Genomic DNA, 28000 nt, shown 5'->3' with positions numbered 1-28000 from the left:
TTATTCTGATTTTTTCAGTAACTGGGAAAGATTTTTGTTTGCTGATGGCACAATTATCACATTTCTATTACGGGCATCATTAACGACTGCTCTCCAGTTCTGGTCTTCTTCTAGAGAACTCAGATGTCCACAGATGATGAGAGACTGGCATGCTCTTGTAATAGCGACATTTAGACGGTTTTTATTTCCTAAAAATCCAATTGTCCCGCTTAAACTACATGCACGAACACATGACAAAATCACAATATCTTTCTCCCTTCCTTGGAAACCATCGATAGTATTGACTTCAATTTGTTTTTGGTGTGGCACTTTTTTAATGAGATTCTTTATATAGTGCCTTTGACCCTGATATGGAGTTATAATTCCAACTGAAAAGTTCTTGGGTATAAATTCAAAAATTGCAATTACAATCTTCAAAATGAAATTTGCTTCAGCCACATTTTTCTTTGAGTTATCGCTGCTTTCTTTTCCATTTTGAACGTCAAATATGATATAAGGTTTAAGCGGACAGCTTTTATATCTTTTATCGACTCTGGAAGGCGTTATCAGTTTTCCAGAATAGAAATATGCTGAAGGAAAGTGTGCTATTTGCGAATGCATTCGGTATTGTTCTTCAAGCATAAACACTAGAGATTTATTGTGCGTTTCTTGAAAATAGAGGTGTAATCTCTCAAACAAAGACCTCTGGAAGTTATTTTGGGCTGCTACTTTAGACAGAACAGTAGCTGGCAGTTGCTGGGGATCACCAATTAGTACTAATTTCGTCATGCCGTACATAAGGGGATTTAACACTTCAGGTTCTGTGCACTGTGTAGCCTCATCTACTACACAGCACGTGAAAGTTACACTACCATTCTTCCTAAATGCAGCTGCTAAAACACCTTGACCACAACTATTTAATGTCGACAGCACAATATCAGAATTCTTTAGCACCTCTAGTCTAGTTTTCTGCTTCTCTGACTCACTGCTAGGTTGATATTTAGTCTTAACATTGCTCCTCTGCACACGACAATCATTTAATCTTCGGCCACATTTACTAAGTTCACGTTCTTGTACCTTTATCTCTTGGAGAGGGTTACCACGTGTTTTCATCGTAGATATCTTCTGTCGTACGGTATTAATTCTCGTTTCCAATGCTCGTATCTCACTATCATAATGTTCTTCTTGTTGTTTATACCTGTTCTTGATAGTTGTATTCGTAAGATTCTCTAAGCTGTAGTCTCTCATATCAAAATGCATCTGATCCAACTGGCCCACACGCACAAATCGTATCTTTCTGCTTTCATTCTTCTGGAGTTCTTTCTTTAAGTATATAAGGCGGCGACCTATTTCATCAATTGCAGCATTTGAAGGAGCAGTCACTAAGAGCTTCACAGGTCGCTCTTCAGTCTGCATTTGCAACACTTGCTGGATTAGTCCCACAGTGGTATGCGTTTTTCCAGTCCCAGGAGGACCATGAAGCATAAGAATTTGAGGTATGGAATTTTTTAGAAGTACTGCCTCTGCAATACCAAGAATTGCCTTTCTTTGTAAATGATTATAGGAACCAAGTGCTTTGAAGTTTTGTCGCAATGACGCAGTAATTTTACAAGTAGCTTCTCGTGGTCTAAGAATGTCTCTTACAAGAAAAGAATGTGGAAGGCTAATTACTGCTTTGCACTGCCTAAGAACTGGTTTTAAATAGAACACAACATAAACTCTCATTAATTTAGAGAGTTCCAGCTGGACAGGTCTAGATTTTGCCTTTATTTTCAGAAAAAGTAAAGAACTTCGCGTCTCTTTAAGTGCAGGATGCTCTGTGAGTGGAGGTTTACGATATGTAGATCCCGGTGCTTGTTCAAATCTATGTTCAGTGATATAGCCAAAAACTCGTAAAGCGCTTTTTTTTTGACGCAGATCCAAGGTTACTAAATAACCCTCAGAAGGAAAACGGTTCAGTCTAATATCTTCTGCTTTGACTATGGTTTGACAGTCCAAAAGCATCATGTCCTTTTGTGTAGAATATGCATTCACTGCAAGCAAATAATTTGGTCTGTTATTATTTTGTGACTCACGAAATATCGCCTCCCAAGTTTCATACAGTAACAAAGAACTGTACACATTGAAATATTCATCAAATGTACTGTAAGAAAGTTTCACCTCTGCTATACCATTTGGGAGCAGAGGTGGGGGATATCCATGGTTAAGTTGTTCCTTAAGCCAATTAACAGCCCAGGTTAATATTATAAGCAAAATTCTATCTTCAGTTACTGTGATTGTCGGTTTAATATAAGGTGGTGGTAAAGGCACAAGTGGCAAATTTGCACTAGTCTCTTGTAGTGGAGACACAGCTTCATGATTGACAGGTACATCCAGGAAATTCACCAAACCCTTCGAGAGCTGTATTTCATCTGATCGTGCTAACAAAAGGGTCTCATTATTATTAGTGCTTGTATCCAAAAAATCTTGGCATGCTCCTGGAAATGAATTTTGAACAGCAGCTTGATTTACATCCTGCACTTCAGGCTTCTCTATTTCCATATCATCATCAATATCCATTGGCTGAGGTGATAAACGATCATCAGACAAATGTGAATTACAGTGGGAGACTGTGGACATTTCCTTAGGAGGTATGTAATTTTGTCTCAAATCTGAATTTAAATTATGGCCATTTTCAGCGTTTGGATGACCTGATAGAGTAACATGTTGACCCACTCCATTATGGAATGATTGTGGGAAAGATGTTCTGAATTGTGCCATAGCTGATTTTACAACTGAATGCTGGTTCAAGTACACTGACATGGGCTGGTGCCTTTGTGGTTGAAAATTAGGTATGTGAACATTTGAGTTGGGCAAGTGCCCTGGAAAAATCTGTTGAACTGGATAACCAGGAAGATACCCATTTGTACTCCACGTGGTAGTTAAATAACTGGTTTGGATGTGACCACTGTTGAAGTTAGTGGCTTGATAGCTATTTTTCTGGGGAATAAATTTGTCGCCAGCTAAGATCTTTGGTTCTTGAATACTTTCCATGTTTGTGGTTTTTGATTCAGACAAAGCCTTGTGGATTGAGTTTTGCTGAACAGAATTCTTTGCACCATCTTGTTCCTCATTACTGGTGCTCAGATCAACTTTTCTCTTTGGAATTTTATAAGTATTCATAAAGTCCGATGATGATTTCACCTTTGATTTGTTGTGATTTACAGCTGCTTTGTTTCGACTGACTGGCTTACAAAGGGGTCTCGCTTTAGACATCTCTTCTGCAAGTTTTTGTGATCTAGAAGCAAATCTGTTAGTTCTCTTTGTATTTTGGTTTTCTGCAGCTTTAAAATTCTGATTGTTTCTAATTTTTGCAGAGTCCTTTGAATTCCGGATTGTCAGCTCATCACCACCATAAGTAATTTCACTCTCTCTACGTATATCCGACCCTCCACCTGGAATAGGAACCCGATGACCCATTTGCTTCAATAAGCGCTTCTTTGTATTTTCTTTTCTTTTGGATGTAGTTACAGTTTTTGACTTTGCTGATATCGCTTTCCGATTTGAAGCTTCTATTGAAGAATTCAAAGAGGTCAAAGATTGGGCAGATTTTTGAATTGTGTGATCCTCCCACCACTCCTCACGACCACGAACTTTTCTGGGTCGTTCAACCATTGGAAGTGGCTCTGTCATCACTATTCCACTCCCTTTCCCACACTTTTTATATCTGCCTTCTATGCTGTAAGGATTTTGGACTTTGTCTGAGGTTTCAGTAACACAAGGGGCATTTTGTACCCTTTCTTCTGCTTCCTGATCAGTATCTGAATTAAATGATTGTGACAAAACAGGAAAGAAGTCTTGTTCAAGTGGCTTATCAGAGCTGTTGCTTTCATTATCACTGTGATCATCAACCCACTGAATTCTTTGTAATAGCTGATTATCATCAGACTGAAGAACTGTACCCTCAGATCTACACTGCCCTAAACTGAAATGATTCTCATCATCACTTATATAAAATTCGGATCTTTCGTCTCTCAAGAATCCCCATTCATCTTCAGGTTCGCTTTTGATGTTGCTTACAAGACATTCTTGGGATTGAATATATTCATCATCATCTGAAATGGTAATTACTTCATCTTGTTCTTGTTGTGAATAACCACAAGGTTCTTCTGGCTCCATTTTAATTATGGCCCTGTGTTCAACTGTATCTTCTGCATCTGTACTTGTCACATTCGTCTCTGTACACCTTTCTGCAGAATTCTGTTTGAAACTGCTAACATGAAACATAACTGGTGGAATGTGTATTTCTTTATTTTTATTGACATGGTTCTCAGAGAATATTAATTTTGATTTGTGGCTCCCTTCTACAAAGCTTTCTTTATGTTCATGGAGAGAAGCCTGGTCCTCAACTAGAGTTTTATATTTCCCATTTATTTTAACAGTTATGTCCTTTTCTGTATCACTAGATACCTCTTCAATAGTTAAATCAATAACTTCATTTTCTGGGTACCTTTTATTTGCAATTTGATTGCAATATCCACGTTGCTCTTCCACATCACCTGGTTTAATCTTGCATTCTGACAGTTGATTATCCATTTCTTTAGGAAGACTACTTTTTATGTTGCTTATTTCCTCAAGGAAAACTGCTTCTTTTTCTAATCTCTTTTGTTGAGATTCCATTTTCAAAATGAGAGGCTTATGGGTGGAGGTTTCTGGATTATTCCATGAAATGCTATTGATTTTTGACCTTGCCTCTTTTTCCTTCAAGGTCCTTTTTCCTTTTGCTTTCTGAAAATTTTGTACTGTATTCACAAAAATTTTGTTTGTTTCATCATCTGAATTGGAATCCCCAATTTTTACTTCAGGAGCTTCTTTTTTAAAATGTTTATATTCATTCACATGAACTACTATAGGTTTGCACGTACTATCAGCTTCTGAATCTGAATCTGAGATAATCAATTTACATTTCCTCTTTTTAGCACTCCTAGACTGGCTTTTATGGTGTTCCAGTTTATCCAGTACCACCATGCATTCCTTTAAGTTATATTTTCTTTTAAGTATTGAATCATCCACTACTGAATGCATAAATCCATTGGCCTGGGAAAGCCTTCTGGATTTTAAAGATGAAAATTTATCTTTATTAAGCAATTCTGCACCATCACCACAATCCACTTTTAACTGCTGCTGCTTATGAAAGTATTTCATTTCATACAAGTCAAGTTCACCTCTTAGCTTGGAATCTAATGACAATTTGTGATTATTTTCTCCCAAGACACTGTTCTCTCTTTTCATATAATGATGAGACAAATTGGGATTTGAATCATTTAAAGAAACAGTTACTCTACAAACAACAAATTCATAATCAACATCCTCCAAAGCTTCTGGCACTCCCAATCCAATTTTATCTCCATGATGTATGGTATAGAAGGTTCCAGGAGTTATCTTTTCCCCATTGAGAAAAATGCCATTTGTACTTTTTAAATCTTTCACTGACCATTCTCCATTCTCATTCTGCATAAATGAAGCATGCCTGCGTGACACATGGACTGCAGCATCTTTGGCTGGTAAATCATTTCTTCCAATATTAACTTCTCCGTTATCAAGATGAATAGTACATGTCGTTGAAAATGTCCCTGCTCTTTTTAAACACCATTCATCAAGTTTCTGTGAAATCAAAGACATTTTTGGTAGCCACACCTGCAAATAAAAAGATATATATATAAATTACTCTGAACATAAAAGTTCCACAAAGCACCATCTCCTTAAGAAAGAATAATATAAGAAATCAATACATTTCTATCATGTAGAAGATTATCCCACACTTCAGCTAAAGAAAATATATACAGGACAAGCAAGATATACCATTTTATGACAGTAAACTTATCAATCATAGTTATGGATGATTCATTTCCAAATTTCTTATTTAACACCTAACAGAAAAGTTGAAGTGGAGCAATAACAAAAATGTTGGAAACAGATTTAAAGAGCATAAAACAAAAACATGTTAAATGTGGTTTAAATCTGAAAAATATAAACTTTTTTCTTATAATGTTGCATCATTAGACAAGTGTATAATTTCAGTACTACTTTGATCACTGAAAATAAACAGTATCTATATGATGTTCATTATATTTGTGAACAGAATGCAAAGAAGGGACCCACGTACTTTACAAGAAAATTTATTTTGAAAATGCATGGACAGAATCACATTCTGTACTGATTTATACATTTTCAATAAGTAAAAGAACACAATTTCTTGTTATGGCCTTCTAATGTATGGGACACAACATGAACAATTATTTCATCTGCTAAATGCAAGCTTCGCAATGCCACAAGTATAGTGGAAACAGAATATGTTTCCAAGTGAACATATATAAAGATAACAACCTGTATTGACTAAATCTTACATAATCAAAAATACTTAAGTTCCAAGCTGTGATATAAATGAATGAGCAATAAACAGAAAAGTATTTGGATATAATACAACACATTTAAGTTGTTAATGCCAAGGTCAATATAACATTAGCTTAATTTTCTTAGCAATAGTTTAAATTTACTGCTTTATCTCTTTCAGGAGCAAGTTTAACGAATGTGTGCGAGCCCTGCATGCAGGTTTTTCTGCTAACAGCTAGTTTTGCGGAATGCATTTTTTTTTTTTTTTTTTAATATTGTCAAATTTTGAAAATTCATAAAAATGAAAACTACATAAATGCATTTAGATATTACTTTGTTCTTATAATATTCTGACTTTGTTGCCCATGATTAGAATGAAACTACTGTAAAAATCAAACCAGAATCTAAAAAAAACTGTAAAAAAAATTATTTTTTTGATGCAATAATATCTTCTACATCTATGTATTACATGATACACGATGATTCAATTTCTGGTTTCCAAATTCAAAAGAATTTTGGCTTTTCTAAACCAAAACAGACAATGGATGATGACCACTATCTCTTACTCTGATTTTAAGAGCTATTTCACGCTACAACTATCATAAACAGTGTCTACAATTACTTGGAAACACAAATAACAGATGATAATACTTGATGAAAGACAATCTGCATATAAACAGACATTATTTAAAATGTGTGTATCCTTCCTCAAAAGTAGTATACAATTTGTAGGATAGCAACTGTCTCAGCACACATTCAAGTAATTAAGTTTTAAGTGGTTTTACCAAAGAACACAAAATAGCAATAAAGGTATACATCATTTCTGAATGAAAGTAAATTAATGAAATATTAGTATTAGCAAATTATGCAAGAAAGCAAGCTTATACAGTATAATAAAAAAACTTGCTACATACCCTAACTGACACTTCTAATAAAGTGAAATTCCTATTTACATTCACCCAAATTACCCACTTCTGCAACACAAGACGGAAATTTGTTCTAATCAACTACACACTGGTTGAAAGCATATTTCCACACATTTATCCTGTAGCCATAATTCCTCAATTTAAATTTAAGACCACTCAATGTGGTCTGAGCAGGAGAAAGGAAGCCATCAAATCCATTCAAAGTCTTAAACACCTCTATCAGACTTAAGTAATAGTATTTGCCATATAATGCAAAGCCAGAGCCTTTTGCTGCACTGGCAAAAAAAATATTAGATAAGAAAATACAAATTATACGTTTCCCTCCTTACATAGGTAACTAACCAACTGACTTTTGAATTTAATCAAACTGTCAGCCTCAACTACCTGCAAGGGCAACTTGTTTCAGCAAAGACTCACTGGATAAAAAAACTTCCTACAATCTAATCTAAACCTCAACCTCCGTAATTTGAATTTATGGCCCCTAGTTCTAGAATTTTTTATAACAGTGAAAATTCTACCTTCAATCATTTTACCAAAAACCTCAAACAGATTTATAGAAACTTCAATCAGCGCTGAGGTGCCTGGTTGCCAAGCTGTGTAGCTCATATAATGTCTTTCCTCATATGGACATCCTTTTGCTGATCTCACCATTCAAGCTGCATGTCTTTGGACCCTTTCAAGAAGCTAAATGTCTTTTTCAGATGAGGTCTCCATACTTGAACACAGTATTCCAAATGTGTTCTTACAATTACCTTATACAGGATAACGTTTGATAAATCACCAATAGGACACACCATGGGCTTTCCTGGCTGCCTGTTTACACTTTTCAGAAATCTTCATATCTGCCCGTATTGTAACTGCCATATCCCCTTCCTCCTCCATTGTTTTTAATTCAAATCCACCAAGAGTATAATTTATTTGGGGGTTGCTGTTCCCCAAGTGTAAGACATTGCATTTAGTAGCATTAAAACATAGCTGCCACTTCTCTGACCATTTGTGAAGTCTGTTCAGGTCATCCTGAAGTAGTGATGCTTGCAGTGAACATCAACAACTACCAATCTTTATGTAGTCTGCAAATTTTGACATCATGCCTTCTATCCCTTCATCGATGTCATTTATGAAAATGAGAAAGAACAGTGGTCCAAGAACCGATCTTTGTTGGGACCACTCCTGATGTTACACCAATCTGAAGAGTATCCATTAATCACAAACCCTGTGCCTTCTCTGAAGCCACCCTGCAATTCATCTTAGAATCTTTCCAGTAATCCTATCCTGTTCATACAGTAATTGCTCATGAGAGACTGAGTCAAATGCTTTGCTAAAATCCAAATAAAGTATGTTGAAATTGACCAAACTCATGAGTAACTCATGAGGTTGTTATTAAATGATGGCCTTTAACAAAACCATGTTGTGTATCAGAATGCCATATCTACCTAAATATCCCTGGATTGCACTCATAACCACTGCCTCAAGATTTCTCCTACCACTGAAGTCAGACTTACCGGTCTGTAGTTACTAACTTCACTCTTAGAACCGTCTTTATGTATTGGCACTGTTAGCACTTCTCTAATTCAAGGGAATCTCCAGAGTCCAAAGATTCCCTCATAATTAACCTTAGTGATTCAATACACTCCCTAATGATCTCCCTCAAAATCACTGGGTATGTGCCATCAACCCTGGGAACCTTACTTGCCTTTATGCTCAAAAGTTTTTCTAATAAACAGTCAAATGAAACCACTAATTACAAATGACTCGGCCTCTTCTCAACATAAAGGGTCTTTCATCAGTAAAGACTGATGCAAAGTCCTATTCAATTCATCTGCAACATCAGCTGGGTTATCTAAAGCTTTCTCACACCAAATGCACAAGGGTCTGATATAATTAGCTTTCTTCTTTTTCATGAATGTATTCATATACATGAATATTTCATTGTCCCCATTCTTTGCTCTCTTCAGAAATGCTTTCTCATATGCAGCCTTGGCTTTCCTAACCTTATTTGCAGTACTATTACAGATCTAGCAGGTATGTAGTTTTCAGATGCTGCAATTTGCAGAACTTAAGCCTTTTCTAACAAGATCATCCTTTTATTTTTATTTCTCTCATTACCCTTCTCTGCACCCATTCTAAAAGATTAACGTGCTTTCCAAAATGAGGCTTTTAAGACCTGTATGCAGTAGTACTCAATATGCCTAACCACTGCTTTATACAATGGGATAATGACCTTACTGCTGCTGAAAAATTACTGTTTATCATTCACAAAACCCCATGGGCTGCCCTAGCAGCCTGTCTACAATGCTCAGAAAACTTCATGTCTGACTGCACAAGTACCCCAGGTTTTTGTTTCTTCACTACTCCCAAGTGTTGTACCACAGAGTTGATATGTTATTCTGGAATTATTGATACTCATATGCTGTACTTTGTATTTGACTTTGTTAAACTTCAACCTGCCTATCTGCCTAATTTTTCTAGATCTATTTACAGTAAAAAAAAAAAAAGGTAAGGTAAGCAGCAGCCGTTATCAATCCACTGCAGGATGGAAGCCTCCTCAACAATTCATGCTGAGGGAAATGGACCATAATCTGCCACATTGGTCCAGTGCATATTGGCAAATCGACCATATTTAGCCAACAGGGGCTTGAATGCTGGTCTACTTAAAGAGCATGTGCTACTGCATTCCTGCCCCTGACCACTTGGCTAAGGAGGCCTCTATTTACAGTAGCATGTTTTAATTACTATCATAACCACCTTGACTTTTATATTGATATACAATATGTATCATCGTGACACAATAAATTGATTTTTATACTGATTATGAATAATCAACAATAATAAAAAAGGAGATGAAAATACAATTTTCAAATTTCAGGGTTGGTTATGTTGTTTTAGGGATTCCTCAGCATAGTCTATGGTCATAGTCAACCAGTTCACATGGTATTAGGTGATTTTTCTGTATATTAGGGCTGCAATTCATGAGCCAAAGAGTGCGTGTCGCTATGCAGGCTGACAAACAAAGTATAATTTGATGAAAAATCAACTTCTTCCTGTGCTTGAGATTTGCTACCTACTCTGTACACTCCCCTCACCAGTTGAAAGATACCTTTGATAGGTTTTTAATATTTCCTCTAATCTCTGAAGGAGATTTAAACCTAGACCTTTTCAAACAAGTGACCAGTGGCAAATCTACATCATGAAATACACCAACAAAACTATGGAGCAGAATATAATTCAAATAATAAAACTCAAAAACTTTAAAAAGGACAGCAGAAAAACATTTCTACAAGTTACTGTTCCACCAAAACTATGAAAAGTGAGAATGTTTAACCACAACAGCAACACTACTTGACACTGCCAAAAGTGAAACCAAAACCTTTGGTTTTCAGCTAGATAACCTCTACAAAATGGACAAACTAATATGGATGCAGAAAATTTGCAAATACCAAAAGGACACAATAGGTGTCCTTTTGGTATTTGACTCCCCAGAGAAGACACTTTCAAGGGTAACTGATGCATACATATTGACCAATGCATTTGCAATGAAAGCAAGTGAAGGTAATTACAGTAATACTAATTAGACTCCAAATGGCACAATATGCTGTTTGTTCACCACTGATAAGGAATGTTTACAAATTTATTTGGGATGTCCGATGCAGTACATCCCAAATAAATGGATGGACTTAGCAAGACAAGAAAACTGCCAAACTGGGAAATCCCATGAGGACTTCCACATCCACAAACCTCGTTTACAAAAATAAAACATTGTGTGAATAGGGTACACAATACAAATCTGAAACCATTTCCAGGTAATAGAGGATATCTTCAATTTTTATTCACCAAATGGAAAGTACACTCCCAGATAGCTGACAATGTAATCACAAAATTATAATTATGGCAAAATTTACCAACCCTGAGAATGAACAATGCATACTTTGGTTCAATAAGCTGCAATCTGCAATGGTACTCAAAATTCATAAAGGATGTCTGTTTATGCAATCATCATGGCAGATGCAGTGGCCAAACAAAAGTCAATGAGGACACAGTGGAGCTAATTTGAAGAAGTTCTACACAAAACCCAGGGAAATCCATGATATGCCAGTTGTGATCTTAACATGTAAAGGTCAACAGTAACATGTTATATTGCTGTCTGAGGATGAACACCCACAAGTTACAGTTCGTATAGAAGCTGTTGCTCAATGACAAAACCATAAAGATGGAATTTTGTTGCCAAATTTTTCTATGATTACAGTTATGCTGCCATCTACTACAGCATGCACATTTTCTGACTCGTAAATAATAACTTCAAGATATCCTCTATCACTTGGAAACAGTTTTAGATTTGTATTGTGTGCCCTATTCATGCAACAATATTTTAGCTTTGTAGAGGAGGTTTGTGGACACCCTGTAAATTCAATATAAACGCTGTGGTGCTTGATATTACTTTCATAACTGCTTTAGCAACAATGGTGTCCAGCTCTTTGAACAAAACAAACAATTTCCCTCTGCCTTTGCATACCACTTTTATTTGGCAGTGAGAAATGGTTGTTATTTAATTAGCTACATACAATGCTGCTCATGTTGTGCATGCAGACTTTCCCTTAGAATACTGATCAAATTTTTTCTAAGCATTAACACTGATTGCATGTATTTTTAAAGAAATAAAATTTCTTGCTGTTTGCAGGACTGTATGGAGAAATTTAAAATGGGAGGGATTCTGAACCATTAAAGGAGTGTATCCTATTACATTAATTACAGAACTTAATTTTTCTGAATTATTGAAACTGGCTAAATGAACCACTGAAAAGTGGGCTCTTCTGACTCGATGGTGTCCAATTTAGAGAGGTTTCACTGTAATATTTAAAAGCATTTATGCATTGTTTCATTTTTAAAATTTCATGCTTCAGCTACAATATACATTATATCGACAGCTTAGGTGATGTGTTGTGTGGCGGGGAAAAGGGGAAAGAGACAGAAAGTAAACTTACTGCCAGGTTTCTATTAGTCCAATTTTAATGAAATTTGGGATGGATTGATAAATCTTTTTACAAGATCCAAATACAAAATTTTGCAAAAATCAGTTTACTGGGAATGGAGTTATTATATAAGGACAGACATGATAACGATAATAGGCACTATATGCATGTGTGAATGCACCAATAACAGCATTCATGTGACCATATGAAAAAGTCCTATTACAGTCTCAATGAATGGCTTGTTTGTTATTTGGTTTTTAGGAGCATTAGCAACTAAGGCCATATTGCTCCGGGAATATGTGGTGGTCATTCCCTGACCTTTCCGCATCCTCCATATTTGGTGGTGGCGGGCTCGAACCCCAGTCTAATCAAGAAGCGTGTGCTACGCACTGCTGCTCCTTCTCACCTGTCAATGAATGGCACCAGAATTATTCTTTACATTTAATTCAACCTAGAACTATCTTATTAGACTGCTTAGACACCTGCCATTAAGACTTATTTCCTTATAATTCCTTGTCAGATGATTCTGCAACCATGGACTAACTTTTGTCAAATGGAGTTATTTGCTTTAGTCTAATGATGCACCGTACTATAATAAGAAAACACCGTACTATAATAAGAAAACACCTCTGGAGATGTTTCCATTATTACAGTAACAGTAAACAGAGATATAATGACTTTATAATTCCTTGTAATTTCCTTATAATTCCTTGTCAGATGATTCTGCAACCATGGACTAACTTTTGTCAAATGGAGTTATTTGCTTTAGTCTAATGATGCACCGTACTATAATAAGAAAACACCTCTGGAGATGTTTCCATTATTACAGTAACAGTAAACAGAGATATAATGACTTCTACTACTGCCTTTAATTCAACCTAGATCCCATTAGCTTCTTACTGTTCTGATCAGTTTTAAACATGCTAACAGCTTCCAGGCCATTTTTCAATGATCCCAAATGTTCACACAAGTATTACTTCATTATATTTCATCAACTTCTGGAGGTAAATACCAGAGGATTTTGGCTTTTGTAAACTGAAACTTGAGAACACTGTCAACAGGCATAATGTCATTGTCCAATTTTCATGCTGCTGTGCATGAAAATTGGACAATGTGGTGGGGAGAAGAAGGCAGCACATACTTGAAATATGTAGATCATACTCATTCCTCAAAGAGTTTAAGTGTTAAGAAGAGGGCACATTTCCAAAGTGAGCTGCATAAATTGAAGAAAAAATACAAAGAAATGGGTGACTGATCTACAGCTCAAGGCAGAAACCATCCTCGTATCACTGGTGGCTGTTGTTGTTGTTGAAGAGACTCAAGCTGCTGTGGCAGATGGTGCTGCAGGAAATAACATTCCATGGTCAACCACTGTCAAGTTCTTCAATCCATCATTCATTGATACCCATACAAAATCCATGTGGTGCAACAGCTAACAACAAACTAACCCACATCAATGTAATGATTTTGCTCTATGGTTTCTAACAAGGATGGAGGTTGACGACATGTGGCCAGGGAGCATCTTGTGGCTGATGAGGCTCGTTTCCAGTCAGGTGGAAGTTAGAATATCCATAATTGTCATGTGCAGGAATTATTCCCTCCAGAAAAGGAGATGTTGATACAGAAAGCACCTTTTCATTGTCCACATGTGTAGTAGGGATTATAGCAAATTTCATAACTAACCATATTTCTCTGAAGAGATTTAAGCTCATGGTCCATATCTCTGGACTATGAAACAACTGTTCTTACACAGGATGGGACTCCATTGCATACTGGTCAGCCAGTAACTCAGTTGCTTTGTAACACATCTGACAAAAATTGCATTTCTTGTCACTTTAGGAATGTTTGTTCACTTCAATTCTTGTCACTTTTGGTTATGGGGATAATTTATGGATATATTCAGCCTCTGACTGATTTAATCTTCATACCTAGTAATTCATCCAAACACTGCTGTACTGTACTGGTTGCATACGGCACACCAATTGTACCCCCCCCCCCATATTTTCCATTTCTGCAAGTATGGAATTACCACTGGACAGTGGTAATTCCATACTTGATCTTTCTTCCTTTAATGAGCATGGTTGGCTGTAGATGGTTTTCCATCTACAGCCAACCACCATGTACATAAAAAAAAATCAATTCTTTTGAAAAATCAGTTCTATTAAAAAATTTACCAGCTTGTAGAATTATTTTATTCAACACTTCCTTTTTAGCATTTCTAAGATTAAAACTGTCAACATCACACTAAATGAAACAACATTCTCTGGGCCACTGTGATTTGCTTAAGAAAACCAAATCTTCACCCTTGACTAGTCATTCCTGTGGATACAACTAAGCAGGGACATATGCCCCACTCTTAACCATGCATATAAGTGTTTCTAGGTCTATTGAAAAAAAAACAAAACAAAAAAAAAAAAAAAAACCTGATTGTCATGTCCCCCCTTACGATGATACCTGGATACGATGCAGCAGCCACATATGGCAATTTCTCAACTCTTCTGGAAGGGCCTGAGTTCAAATCCTGTTGAAAAATGGAAGCAATTTCTTGAAGGCTTTATAACCTGAAGCAACAGTAATGCAGTCTCAGTCAAAGGTGCAAATTTGCATGTGATTATTCTGAATTTCTAATTTCACTGAACATGCAAACTGGCCCATGAAAGCATGCTTCTATGATTATGGTATTCTTAGACTTTTCCTGAACCTTATATCACTCTGGTTATGTAATAAATAATATCCCACATCTGTGTTCAACAACCGTTAGATTCTTAATGTACAATTGTATCCTAAGTAATAATCACATGAAGGATATTGCTTCCCCATGTGGCATCTGTAACTGTTGATACAGAAAGAGAACTAGATACTCCACATATCTACAGAGGTAAGTGACCAACCCATAAGATTGAAAAATAAAAACAGACTATTTATGTCATAAATCTCTGAGAGAGAGAGAGAGAGAGAGAGAGAGAGAGAGAGAGAGAGAGAGAGAGAGAGAGAGAGAGAGAGAGAGAGAGAGAAACATCCAGATTCAGATTTGTTTCTGTATAATGCCACTTGTAACAATTTGATTTTTTATTTCACCCCCCCTCAAATTATCCACTCCACTCTACCACAACCTTTCAAACCTAACCTTTTGGCAGCTTTAAAGTTACTGAAATGCAATGTCCCATAGTTGTTTCCAATGCTGGGGCCCTGTGATTCCTGACAAGATGGAGGCCCTGGAAAATGAAATTCTTTATTCCATCATACATTTGAATTATATTATATCATTTATCTTTTGGATTTTTAGTTCATAAACCCAGCAACACAAAAGCAAGTGCCACAAAGGAGACGCCAGGTCATCTTAGTAAGCTAGATCTATGCATACTTTTGTAATTCCAAAAATCTCTTGCCCCCATTGCAGTGTTATGTGAGTAGACAATTAAGTCCACAATAAGTTGATTTTTTACTTCAATCCATTTGTCTCCATATGATCATTACACGTTTGCAGTCATTCAGTCAGTTACATACACCTATACCCATTTTTTGCCTTTCCAATTTACGTAACAAAATTAATGTTATCAGTTTTTGTCTATTAAATATGATCATGAGTCCACAAACTTCTTGATAAGAACACCCCACCTAAACATATACTTCTCCTTTCTTTACTCAAATGTGTACTATATTTCTGAAAGTATTCAGATACACAGGAGATGGGGAAAAAAGAGGAGGGGCCTTTAATTCAAAAACCTAACACACACTAGGGCTACCTTTGGTCTTTATAACAGCCTCATTACTCCATGACATATTTTCTACCAATTTTCTTATATTAACAGTAGAAGGAAGGGAATGAATCATATTGGTCCACTTGATGTTGATGGTTTAACCGTTGATGATCCTGCTCAAGTTGCTGACAAACTGAACAGGTATTTTGCATCTATATTCACACATGAATTCTTCAGGGAAGGGGGATGCCAGAAGTTTATCAAACTAACAGGGAACTAAATGATTTTGTGATAACTGATAGGAAAATGGAAGAGACATTATTGAGGCTAAACATAAAAAAAGGTGCCTGGAGTGGGTTGGATCGATCCAGTTATATTAAGGTAGGCAGCAAAGGAGGTAAGCAAACCCAAATAATTATGAGGGCATCTTTGGAGTCAGGGGTGGTCCCAATGAACTGGGGAAAATGGCAAATGTATCACCAATTCACAAAGGGGGAGGTAAAGGTGACAAGTAATTACAGACCTGTTGGCTTAACTTCTGTTTCAGGAAAAAATATGGATTCACTGACTAAAAGAAGTAATGCAGGACAATCTTTCTGACCAATCTTGGATACTATGATAGAGTAACAAAGGAACTGGAAGCCAAAAATAATTTTGAAATCATATACTTGGATTTTAGGAAAGCTTTTGATACCACTGCATATAACAGACAGCTGTATAAATTGGAGCAGTGCAGCATTAAGGGAAAGTTAGTATTATAGATAAAGGAATAGTTCAGTGGGAGAAGACATGTTACTGGTGGAGTCTCCCCACCTAGGTTCGGTACTGGGCCCATCATTTATTATATTTATTAATGATATCAATGAAGGCACACCAGGCTTAATGTCTAAGTTTGCATACGATACAAAGGCTGGCAGTGTGGTTAATGAGAGTAATCAAGGTAAGCTACTATAACAAGATCATCTAGAAAAATTAGACAGATGGGCTGAAAAACGATAGCTGTAATTTAACATTGACAAATGCAAAGTAATGGGTAGCAGTAATTAACATACCACATGTTAGTACCAACTCAGGGAAAATGTAAAAGATCCTGGAGTAATTGTGCAATCAGATATGAAGTTCTCTGAGCAGTGCAGAGAGGCTGCCCAAATGGCACATGGGGTTTTGTCTACGATATACAAGAATTTTTCTAGCAGTGATAAGGATTATCCCACTGAACAAGGCAATTGTCGGGCAACATTTTAGGAAGGTTGTAGAGCAGGGCAATGAGATTAGTAAGGGGAAAAAAAGGGGTGTTCTTATCAAGCAAGGCTTCAGCATCTAGAGACTAGTCACTTGCAAGGTGATCTTATTGAAATGTTTAAGGCTTTGAATAGACTGAGCAAACTCAATGCTGATGGCATTCTTCCTCTTGCTGAGACTACACATGAGGGGACATAAATTCAAACTGAGGAAGGATGGCTGCAGGATATATGTGAAAAGGTTTGCTTTCAGCCAGTGTGTGTGGTTGGAACAAACCCAATCCCACAATAACCATCTGCTATTGTGGAAGTGAGTGGTTAAAATAAATTTAAGAACTAGATTGATTGATTTGGATTTTATTGGCGCATTAGCAACTAAAGCTATAATGCACCAAGACCACTTAAGAACTAGACAAATTATTGGAAGGGACAGACAAGTGATGTAGAGAGTTTTTTTTTGGCTAATACTTTTTAAGCTTGCTTTCATGGACAGTTTCATAGTTCTGCTACAGTGTAGACAGCATATAACAATGTAAAACATCCAAGTGTTATGGACTTCATAGTTTCAGACAAAAGCACAAAAAAAAAAGATTAAGTCCAAACCTGATAAAATAACTCCATGACAGACTGGCTCCAACAAACTTCATGGTTAAAGACAACATGCTTTGCAGGTGGTAGATGACTCATCAACCGGTGCAATACCACCACTTTGCTTATTGGAGGCTTGAAGTGGTGAAACCCATGTTTAGTCTCTAGAGCAAAGTTTCCGGCATCTAATCAAGAAGCGTGTGCTGCGCACTGCTGCTCCTTCCCACCTGGCTACGGAGGCGCCATATTTTGTGATATGCTAGTTTCAAACTTGGGAGATGCATAACACTTGAAAGCTGCCTACAGGGTCTGGGTCGCATGTGACCTACGGGTTGGACACCCCCTTAAGTAGTCCATTTGCAAGAAGAGCTCTAAAGGCATGGATAAACAGACGTGTATAATATTGTCAAAAGTAATCAAACATTTTTATTGATACAATATTTAATAACATGTCAGCTGATCTTTGGCCTTAATTACATATATCCTTAAAAGCAAACTCCAAATCAATTTTTAAAAAGTATTCAGCAGAATTAAGACCATTGGGGTACAGTACACAGCCTCTGCCAAACTTTTAGTTTGGACGACTGGTAAAAAATAATAAACCAGACCCAAGTGTGGCAATCAGATTGGAAAACTATCACAATTCATCACTTCATAACACAGCTTTCTGCAATGTTCTAGAGAATTAAGGAAAGAGAACAATTAAGGAAAGTCAACCTGTGATCATCACATGATGTGTCATTTGATATGTGCGTTGTCGTTCTACAAAATTCAATACTACGCAACTCCCTACACTTCTTCCTCGTACTAATATCAATTCTTTGGCTCACTCAACTGCTAGCTGACAGTATTTGATGCAGACTGATGGAATTTTGCACCATTCTTGTCTCTCCGTCAATTACAGCCTTCCCAAACCTTTCCCTGACTGTAGAATCATGACCTTCCATTTGGTGATTCCATCGAAGTGTTGATGTTCTGCTTCAATGGCACAAACAGACCGATTAATAATATGGCATCCTATGATAGCATCCACTTGAGGTCACTAAGCTCAATGCCTATGGCATTTTATTAATCTGCTTACTCCCAGCATGAACACAGTTGCTTTTACATCTATTCCTGACATGTAGATGATAGGCATGGTTCACTTTCCCCAAATCCTATGAACATTCTCATTCCTTTAGGAACATAGTGTATAATGAGGATTGTCAAACAACAGAATATGCTGCTTTTCAATGTGGCAGTGGAAGTAAATCCAGATAAGCTTAACATGGAAACGAACAGTTATCTTGTGAGAATAGGAATATTATGAATATTGTTTTAATTTAATTTATTATTTTTCTTTTAGTTGGCTGATGCAGAAAAGTCCACCTCCTTGCATCAATTGGCCTTACCAATACTAATATATACAACCTCAGAAACAGAAGTTGGGTAGTAAGAGAAGAGTAAAAAAAGTGTATTGTGTGATGTTTAGACTACACTAAGCAATAGAGTTGACATTCCTTTACTCACTTCCTATGCTTACTTAAAAAATTATTGATTAGCTCATGGTTGTTGTTGTTGTTATTTGGTTTTTAGGAGCATTAGCAACTAAGGCCATATTGCTCTGGGATATGCGGTAGTCATTCCCTGACCTTTCCGCACTCTCCGTATTCGGTGGTGATGGGCTCAAACCCCGGTCTAATCAAGAAGCGTGTGCTCCGCACTGCTGCTCCTTCCCACCTGGCTACGGAGGCGCCCATTAGCTCATGGTGTGGTCAAACACAATACACTAACTTGGTCTTGTACTTCCCATTCATAAAGTAGTATTATAGTTTAACTGCAAGACAGCAAAAGATGAAGGCTTTTTGTCTTGCTAACAGACTACATCTTGTAAAAGGAATCTTCAATATCACACCTGCGTTTTCATTAGTTGGTCTATGCTCATCCTTACTTGAGGCATGTTTACCTCCCCCCTCAGAACTTAGTGCTTCCAAAAAAAAAAAAAAAAAAAAAAATTCTTTAAAGGCACTCAAAACTCTTCTCTCTTCAAATGCCCAATCTCATCCACCAAATTTCACCACTCTGATTTAATTCCCTGCTCTTGTTATATTTCATAAGTGAGAGAGTTATCAACAGCTTTCTCAATAGTCAGTCCTCGTATAGCACGATAGTTGTGTTCCTAGAAACCCTCATGCAATATAAACAACAGGCCCTATGGGAAAAATAGGGTTAGGTGCCGACCACCCAAGATTGAACACACATTTGTAACCAAAACATTACCAAACACAATAAATAATCGTAATAAAATACGTAAGTATTTTATTACGATTATTTATTATTATATGTAATAAAATACGTAATACGTAAGCATTTTAATTACTTAAGTATTTTAAGTAATACATAAGTATTTTATTACGACTATTACGTAATAAAATATTGCTAATGCTTTTGCCGTAAGCAAACTTTTTGTTTGATTTTCTATCCAAACAGATGACAGCTGTTCCATCTCTTCCAATTCTTTGTGTCTTAATCTAATGGATTTTATTTACACTTTGAGTTGTTCCTGCTATGAAAGTTGTTTTTATTTTCTCTGCATTCTTTCTAATTCTCGGCATTGCCTCATTTAGATCTGTAGCACGTGCAATATCATATGGTCTTTCATTTCGCTCAAAGTGTTTCACAATTTCATATTTTTTCTCTATCGACAGAGGTGGACTGGCCACAAGCCTTACCGGGGAAACCCCAGTGGGCCGGAGGCCGGTGTGATTTTGGCCATAAACCATAGTATGAGGCCACTATAGATTTTCCCAGGTAAGAATTTTTGACCCAGTCCACCTCTGTTTATCGATATTGCTTTTATTTTTCTCTGTGAATCTGCAGTGTCTTCACCAGGACGCTTCCTTTTCACACCTTTTAAGTATTTTACTCATTTTTAGGGAATAAAGCACAATTACAAAACGAGGAAGCACGCTTGATACAAATAAACAAAGCTGCGCGTGTGTAGCAACTGAATAAACAACACTGTAAAGTCAGAGATACACTATTAACACCTCACATTTTATTAAAGCACCTTTCTGGGGGTTACTACCATAAAACAATAAAAACAATTTCCAGTTGTGTTTCTGCTAGTGGAATCTGTTATAAACTGGTAGTAAACTCGATCTAATTGCATTTCGATTATACTGATAGCTGGAATTGTGTTGGTTTTTACGTTATTATGGTGAAACGTGTTTCCCCTTCACTGATATAAAAAACAAATACATTTTCAGAATCTTCTCTTCATTCCTATCGTGTTGCGTTCAGTTGGGGTGATTCCGCTTTCGACTGCCATTTCTTATAAACACAAAAGCGAATCATGCATAAGTGAATTCGGTTCGTGTTGTATAAGATATCGTTCCCCTATTTATAAATCGTGTATGATCGAATTCGTGTAGTGTAAACACGTGTTATACGAGGACTGACTGTACTACTTTATCTAAAACAGAGATTCCCAAACTTTCTCGGTTCACGACACCCTTAGTGTCCCAGCAATTTTTTCACAGCACACCTAGGCCAAAAGAAATTTTTTGACCTTTTAATATATACCTATGTAAAAATTTTATTCTTTATATAGAGGTACTAAATAAAGATCAATTATAGATCATCACAAAATTAAAAAAAGATATGGTACAATGGATACCGTACACCTTTTTATAATGAAATAAATGTATAAATTAAAAAATAATAATAATAACTTTAAGTAACTTAAACCGAAATTACATGGCACCCCATGAATGTTGTTGCAGCACCCCGGTTGAAAACTACTGGTCTAAAATTAAGGTGGTCTTATCCAAAATGGTTGAAGCAGTAATCAAGTAGAGAAAGGGAGATATTTATTTTTAATATGGCTTATTTGCAAGGAGCATAGAGTAACTGTTAGTATACTTCTGATTTTAAAAGTAATCACATGGTGAGAGTTGACAGTGGTAAGTGAACGTTTTTTTTATATATGTTGGGGATATGGAAGAAATGAATGTACCAGTGTGAAATCGGGTGAGGGAAACAACACAAAAGAGAATTATTCGACCTGCTATTTGTAAATTTAATACTGTTTATTTAACATAACCAATATTCCTCATTGAACTTCACATTTACACCATGCAATAACAATTGCCACGCACATGTGCCACCAGTTGGCACGAAATTTTCTGCAGCATGCTGGTGGAGTGATACCCTGCTTTTAGTTGTTTATACCATGCTACATACAATTTTTATTACTGAATAATTTCCCCTCCCCACTGGTTAATACCACAGTACTATAAACCATAAATTTTCATATTCACAACAGCAAAGTTAAAAAAAAAAACTAACACACAAATTTCTCCGCCTCCCCCACCACAAAATAAATATTTAACAGCTGTTTTGAAAATTGTCTCAAGCTAAGTAAGTGGCAATGAAACTATAAAATTTTCAGTAATATTCAAAAATATATATATAACTTGCCAATAATCCTCATTAAGTAGTGTATCTGCTCACATGCAACAATTCAACTTCCAGTGGGCATATTAGGCATCCCAAATTTCCTTAACTTGTACAAAGAAAAATTTATTTGTATATATTTTCATGAATAAGTAATTTCTATGCAAATAGAAATAAATTTCAGGTGTATAGGTATTACTCAAGAAGGAAATTGAATTTTTAGTGTATATTTTGACAATCCCTGGTATGTTTCAAGGTCAATTCCAATTGAAGTGTTATGCATATTCCCCCTGCACAAAAATGATGATTCATACATCCTTTGTCAATTTGATTCAAAATGTTTCCAACAAAAAAATGTCACAATAAGACATCTGCACCTACCATTTAAAAAACAGTAAAGAGCAATAACATCTGAAAAGGAAAGTCTTATTGACAGCAAATTTTCAGAATGTTTTATAAGTCCACGGGGGAGGCTTCAGGTACAATACTGATTCCATAGCCCCCTACTACAGAAATTGTTATAAATTTGGAACAGTACCTCAGATCCTTTATCAAAATTTCCTGATCAATTTAGAATATTCTTAAGACCACTGTTCTAAACAAAAACTGCAAGATAATAACAAGAACTTTCTCCTGAGCATAATTTAAACAACAGGAATTCAAATATGCCCAAACAGCAGGAACAAAGATAAAATTAGACCTACACAACAAGCAAACTTGTCATACCTTTCTCTCTCTTTCAATCCATCCATCCCAAGAGAAGATTAGAAAAAGAATGAAGAAGTATAAGAATGACCAGCCATTCCATTAAACAAAAATAAACATTTTCCTAATAGCCTTTATAGAAACAAGCCATGGAAACTTGGGCCACATGTGCCCTCTGATTTTGGATGTAACCACAGCCACTTATTTTAAATAGACTTTAATGCTTCTAACTCATCACTTAGAATGTCCAAGAAAAGTACAGGGCTTACAAGACTGACTAGATAAGTCACCCTTGTTGTTTTGTTAGCTTTTCTTGGGACAACTATCCTGATTATACTGACTCATGTAATATATCTGTTATCTCATTGTGTACAATATCTGCTCAAGAAGAGTTGTATTCACAGGCAAATCTATGTTGCCTGGGCTGAAAAATTTGGCATAAATCACAGGGGCCTGTGCCTATTACAGTCCTGATCAAGTAGGCATTTAAGGATCCCTTCAGTCTCCCAAAGATCCAGACGTCTCCAAACGAGTAACATGTGGCAAATGCACTATGCTCTCGTGGAGGGCAAAAATCAGTGAATGAATTACTAAATTACCTGATGAAGCACACACTATGTAGTTTTCTTAATATAGTTGTCTTGATAATCCAAGTTCTGCTTAATCCAAGGTCACTCCTAGCAAAAAAAAAAAAAAAAAAAAGAAAGAAAGAAAGAAAAGTTATATCTACGTAATGTCATATATTCTCATAAAAGTTTTTCTTTATTTAAAAACTTGGTCAAAATTTAAAAATTACCTCTAGCCAAAAAAAAAAAAAAAGTATTATAAAATTATGTTTTAAAAACTAAAGTTATAAAGTTTAAGTCAATAAACAGAAACTTTAATTTTATAACTTGCTATAAATGCTAAAATATAAGTAAAGTGCATGGTGCATACACATACATCCTACAGCATGCAGTTATTCAAATTTAGTTCTCTCATGAAATATTTATCAATGTAAAAAAATGTATTTTATTTTAGTATTTTATAAAGTACGAAGTTTCATTCATTACTTTTAGTCAATGGCAGAAAAGCTCCATCAAATATATTTTTTAAGGGCTCAGATATCACCAAAAAATACCCAGGACCCAAAAAAAATAAATCAAGAAATGTCACCTGATGAGCTATATCATTGGCTGATTTGGAATGCATAATTTCCTACATTCGCTTGTGATTCAGTTTTTGTTTGCCTTCGTTTTGTGTGGATGCCCTTGTGCTGCTACCATGATTTTTTCCATTTCTTAGTTCAAGTCAGCAGTTCAAGACAGTGACTGATTGAGAACATCACACTAGTTAGGTGAGTGATTTTCTTTGCCTTTTTCCAAGTGAAATCATCTAGTAATGTACAGGCACAAAAGCGGAGGTTTGAGGGCAGCAGTCCCCAAACGGGGAGAAAAAAAAAAAAAAAAAAAAAGCATTTTTGTTGACATGCATAAGCAATTCTCATTCTTAATGCTCATTAAATCGTCTAGGAATGTTCGGGCGAGAAGAAACAGTGGTTGCAAGTGGTGTGAATTTTTGTTATTCATCTTTTTTCGATGTTGAAATTGTCTAGTAATGTACAGCCACAAAAGTGGGGGTTGTTGACATGCATCAGTAATTCTTGTTAATGCTCAAGAAAAAGTCTAGTAATGTTCGGGCGAGAAGAATCAGTGGTTGCATGTTGTATGAATTTTTATTACTTGTTTTTAAAAGATTTCCATTTTGTCATTTGTTTTTCTTCATTTCAGCTCCGATATATTGTGATGTCACGCAACACACTGTGATCCCCAGCATCATACATTTTTGTTCCTTTTTTTTTTTTTTTCTTTAAATTGCAGTTTTGCCATTTCTTTTTTTTTTTCATTTCAGCTCTGACATTGTTATGTCACATGATATCCGCCTGTAACGTGCAGTCAAGAAGATGGGGAAAGCAGTGAGTGGGCAGAGCTCCACCTGTGAATCACTGCTTTCTCCCTTTTCTCCTCACCACCATTTTGGAGGATGCGCCCGTAACTGAATTTTTACCAAATAATAATTTCACTTCACAAACACTGACACCAGAAAATTTAATGCCAGAGAAGATCAAAAATAGGAGATTCCAAGTTACTGTCTCTGACAGAGAATATCAGAGCAAACGTGCACAAGTGCCATCTTTGAAAAGAAATAAATCGTAGAGCAAATAATTAGGAAAATTGAGATGAAGAGTGGCTAAGGCAACTGGAATTCTGTAAAAAAATAAATGGGGTTGGGAAGGCTATAAGCAGATATGAACATCATGTATATATGTGATATGAATGAGGAAATGTTTGGGAGGCTTAGATATTTCCACAGATAAGTTTGTTTCTATTAGTTTGACTATTTTTATGTATTCAGTAGTAAACAAAAGGTTGTGGGACATGTTATATGACGTAATGAAATTTTTGATTAGACCGGGGTTCGATCTAGATTTGATTAGACCGGCATCTACACCACAGAGGTGGTGTAGATGCCACACCTCCGCCTCCGTAGCCAGGTGCAACAGTGCGTAGCACATGCTTCTTGATTAGACCGGGGTTCGAGTCTAATCAAGAAGTGTGTGCTTCTTGATTAGACTCAAACCTAGAGAGTTATCAATCTAGGTTCGAGCGATTGACCTTTCCACATCCTCCGTATTTGACCAACAAATACGGAGGATGCGGAAAGGTCCACCGCATATCCCCGGAGCAATATGGCCTTAGTTGTTAACTCCTAAAAACCAAATAACAAACAAACATGCCACACCTTGACCCTGCTTATGTTGAGCAGATATCTCCAGTATAATAGGTGCAGTAATTCAGGACTTACACATGGGGATTATACCCAGAATTACTAACAGTCCCACTGTAATGAAAGTGCAATTCCAGTTTTGTTACAGACTGACTGGACCTCACCGAAATGTGGTCACTTGACCCAAGTATCACCTAAATATCAGTTCCATCAGCATTTTAGACTCCCGGGTAGCAAGCCGGAAGGACCTTGAATCCAAAGCTCTATGACAAGGATATTGTCTTAGGGTTTTGATGTCGCTGGCTAAACAAGACCAGCTGACAAAACAGAGATGTTCATGTTGTCTGTGAGATGCCACTTGAATGTTGCTGTCTCTATCTAGGGAAAGATTGACCTTAAATTTTAAAAAATATGATAAAACTTTTTAATAATAATAAACAACTAAATAGCCGTTTTCCATTTCAGGGCATGCATGACAGAGAAAGGAGCTACACTTTATGTATACTTATAATGAAAATAAAGTATTTTTATCCATTAATTAATTAAATTCATGTATCAATTAAATTCTTCATAAAAGCAATTTTATAATAAGGAATCACTGCTTAAATTAAAAAAAAATACATGTAAAAATTAAATAACCTAAGATAGTTTGTACACAGATTATCTTACTAAGGAAGAGCTTTACACTGACGCATAACTATATAATATCAGCGTAAATACAACATAATTTACCCATAAGTTTAACTACGTATGTAGTGTAATGGCATCATTTAGATTTTAGCTCGTGAAGATAGCCACAATATGAGATAAAATCTAAACGATGCCATTACACTACGTATGTAGTTAAACTTATGGGTAAACTATGGTGTATTTACACTGATATTATATAGTCAATTTCTACCATAACATATTATGCCTTGTGAATTTAGTCTTTAACTGAAGCATAACATTCTGTGTTTAGATGGTACTTAAAAGACAATAAGAGATTGAAAGGTGATAAGAAATTAATGAATTACCTATGAATTGGATACTGGATAGCATACTAAGTTATCACTTTAACGTGGAGTAAACTTAAATTCATACGATTTTGACATCTCTCACAGTGTGAAAATATTTCACTGTTGGGTTGTTTACTCTTCATTCAGGGTACCTACCCACCCAATAAAGAAGGAACAATTATTCCCAATGCCATCTCAGTGATCGCACTCTAGTAAGAATAAGCAAGTCCTCTCTTTTGGGGAAGCGTTATCCATTCAAAATTTTAAGGATAGGTAACTACTCGTGTCGCATTCACCATACGATATGTTATAGTAATAATGCCATTTCAAAAAGTTTTTTTGCTTTTTTTAGTTTACTGTGTTAAAATGATGCCTTAGTGCATGCAGTATATCAGTGGTTCACATTGTGGACCATATGGCCCCCTAGGGGCCATGTTGTATTTCTAAGGGACCAATATAAAGACTGTAGTTAATTGTAATATAAAGACTGTAGTTAATAAACCCCTTTTTTATTATTAATCCTTATATTATAAACAAATAACTCGTGTTAAAAATAACGTGTTATTTGTTATAATAAATATGTTAATTTGGTATAATAAATATGTACTTTATCACCATGTGATAAAGTACATATTTATTATAAATATTACATTTATTATAATTAAATAATATGAGGGGTGAGGCCACAGAGGTAAATAAACGCAGAAGTGGGCCGCGAGCAATAACAGGTTGAGAACCACTGCACTATATGATGCATTTGAAAATTCTTGGGTCAGAGAAATTTTACGAAGCAGACGGAACATAAAATTTAAAGAACAAAAATAGGTTTATAAAAATAGCAAATCTCAACAAGTCCATTATTTCTTTAATGCTTCTTAATCAGCCAATGAATTAGCCATTTTTTTATGATCCCCTGTAGGAACTGGGAAATCAATATAACTGCGAAGTATACAAATTCCCGCCAGAAAAGTGCATCGACATAATGATTATGAAGTTAAACGCAAAAGAGAACAGAAAACTTTAAACATCTGCTTACAACGGCCTCATACAGAAAACCTCAACGTTGAGATCCAAGTTATTAAACTAGTATTCCTACAATCCTCATACATTAATTCCAAAACTGACAGAAAACACTACAGATAGGCCTAAATATATTTGAATACGATAATAACTTACACCCCCGTGTTATGTCTAGCTTCGTTTGCACAGGCGCAGTATGTTGAACGAAAGTAATGAATAAAGTTTGAAAACTGAAAATTATAATCAAATGTATCGTATAATTTCATTACGGTTAACTAAAAAAAAAAAAAATACAAAATT

General features: G+C 35.9%; 1 protein-coding gene across 1 annotated transcript; it reads right to left on the bottom strand.

Moving 5' to 3' along the window:
* LOC150082038 (uncharacterized) lies at nucleotides 1-27976 on the bottom strand. Its single transcript, XM_090380407.1, has 3 exons — nucleotides 27857-27976; nucleotides 23516-23593; nucleotides 1-5655 (listed from the first exon to the last, which is right to left on the bottom strand). The coding sequence occupies exon 3, from the start codon at nucleotides 5638-5640 to the stop codon at nucleotides 1-3; it is 5640 nt and encodes a 1879-aa protein (XP_090236533.1). The 5' UTR covers nucleotides 5641-5655; nucleotides 23516-23593; nucleotides 27857-27976.
* Nucleotides 27977-28000: the final 24 nt, after the last annotated feature.

The sequence above is a fragment of the Mastigoproctus giganteus genome, chromosome 8, assembly GCF_048544385.1.
Source record: "Mastigoproctus giganteus isolate SK-2022 chromosome 8, ASM4854438v1, whole genome shotgun sequence".
Taxonomy (NCBI): Eukaryota; Metazoa; Arthropoda; class Arachnida; order Uropygi; family Thelyphonidae; genus Mastigoproctus; species Mastigoproctus giganteus.
The sequence above is the reverse complement of the archived record's forward strand: the minus strand, read 5'-3'. Positions and strand labels throughout refer to the sequence as shown.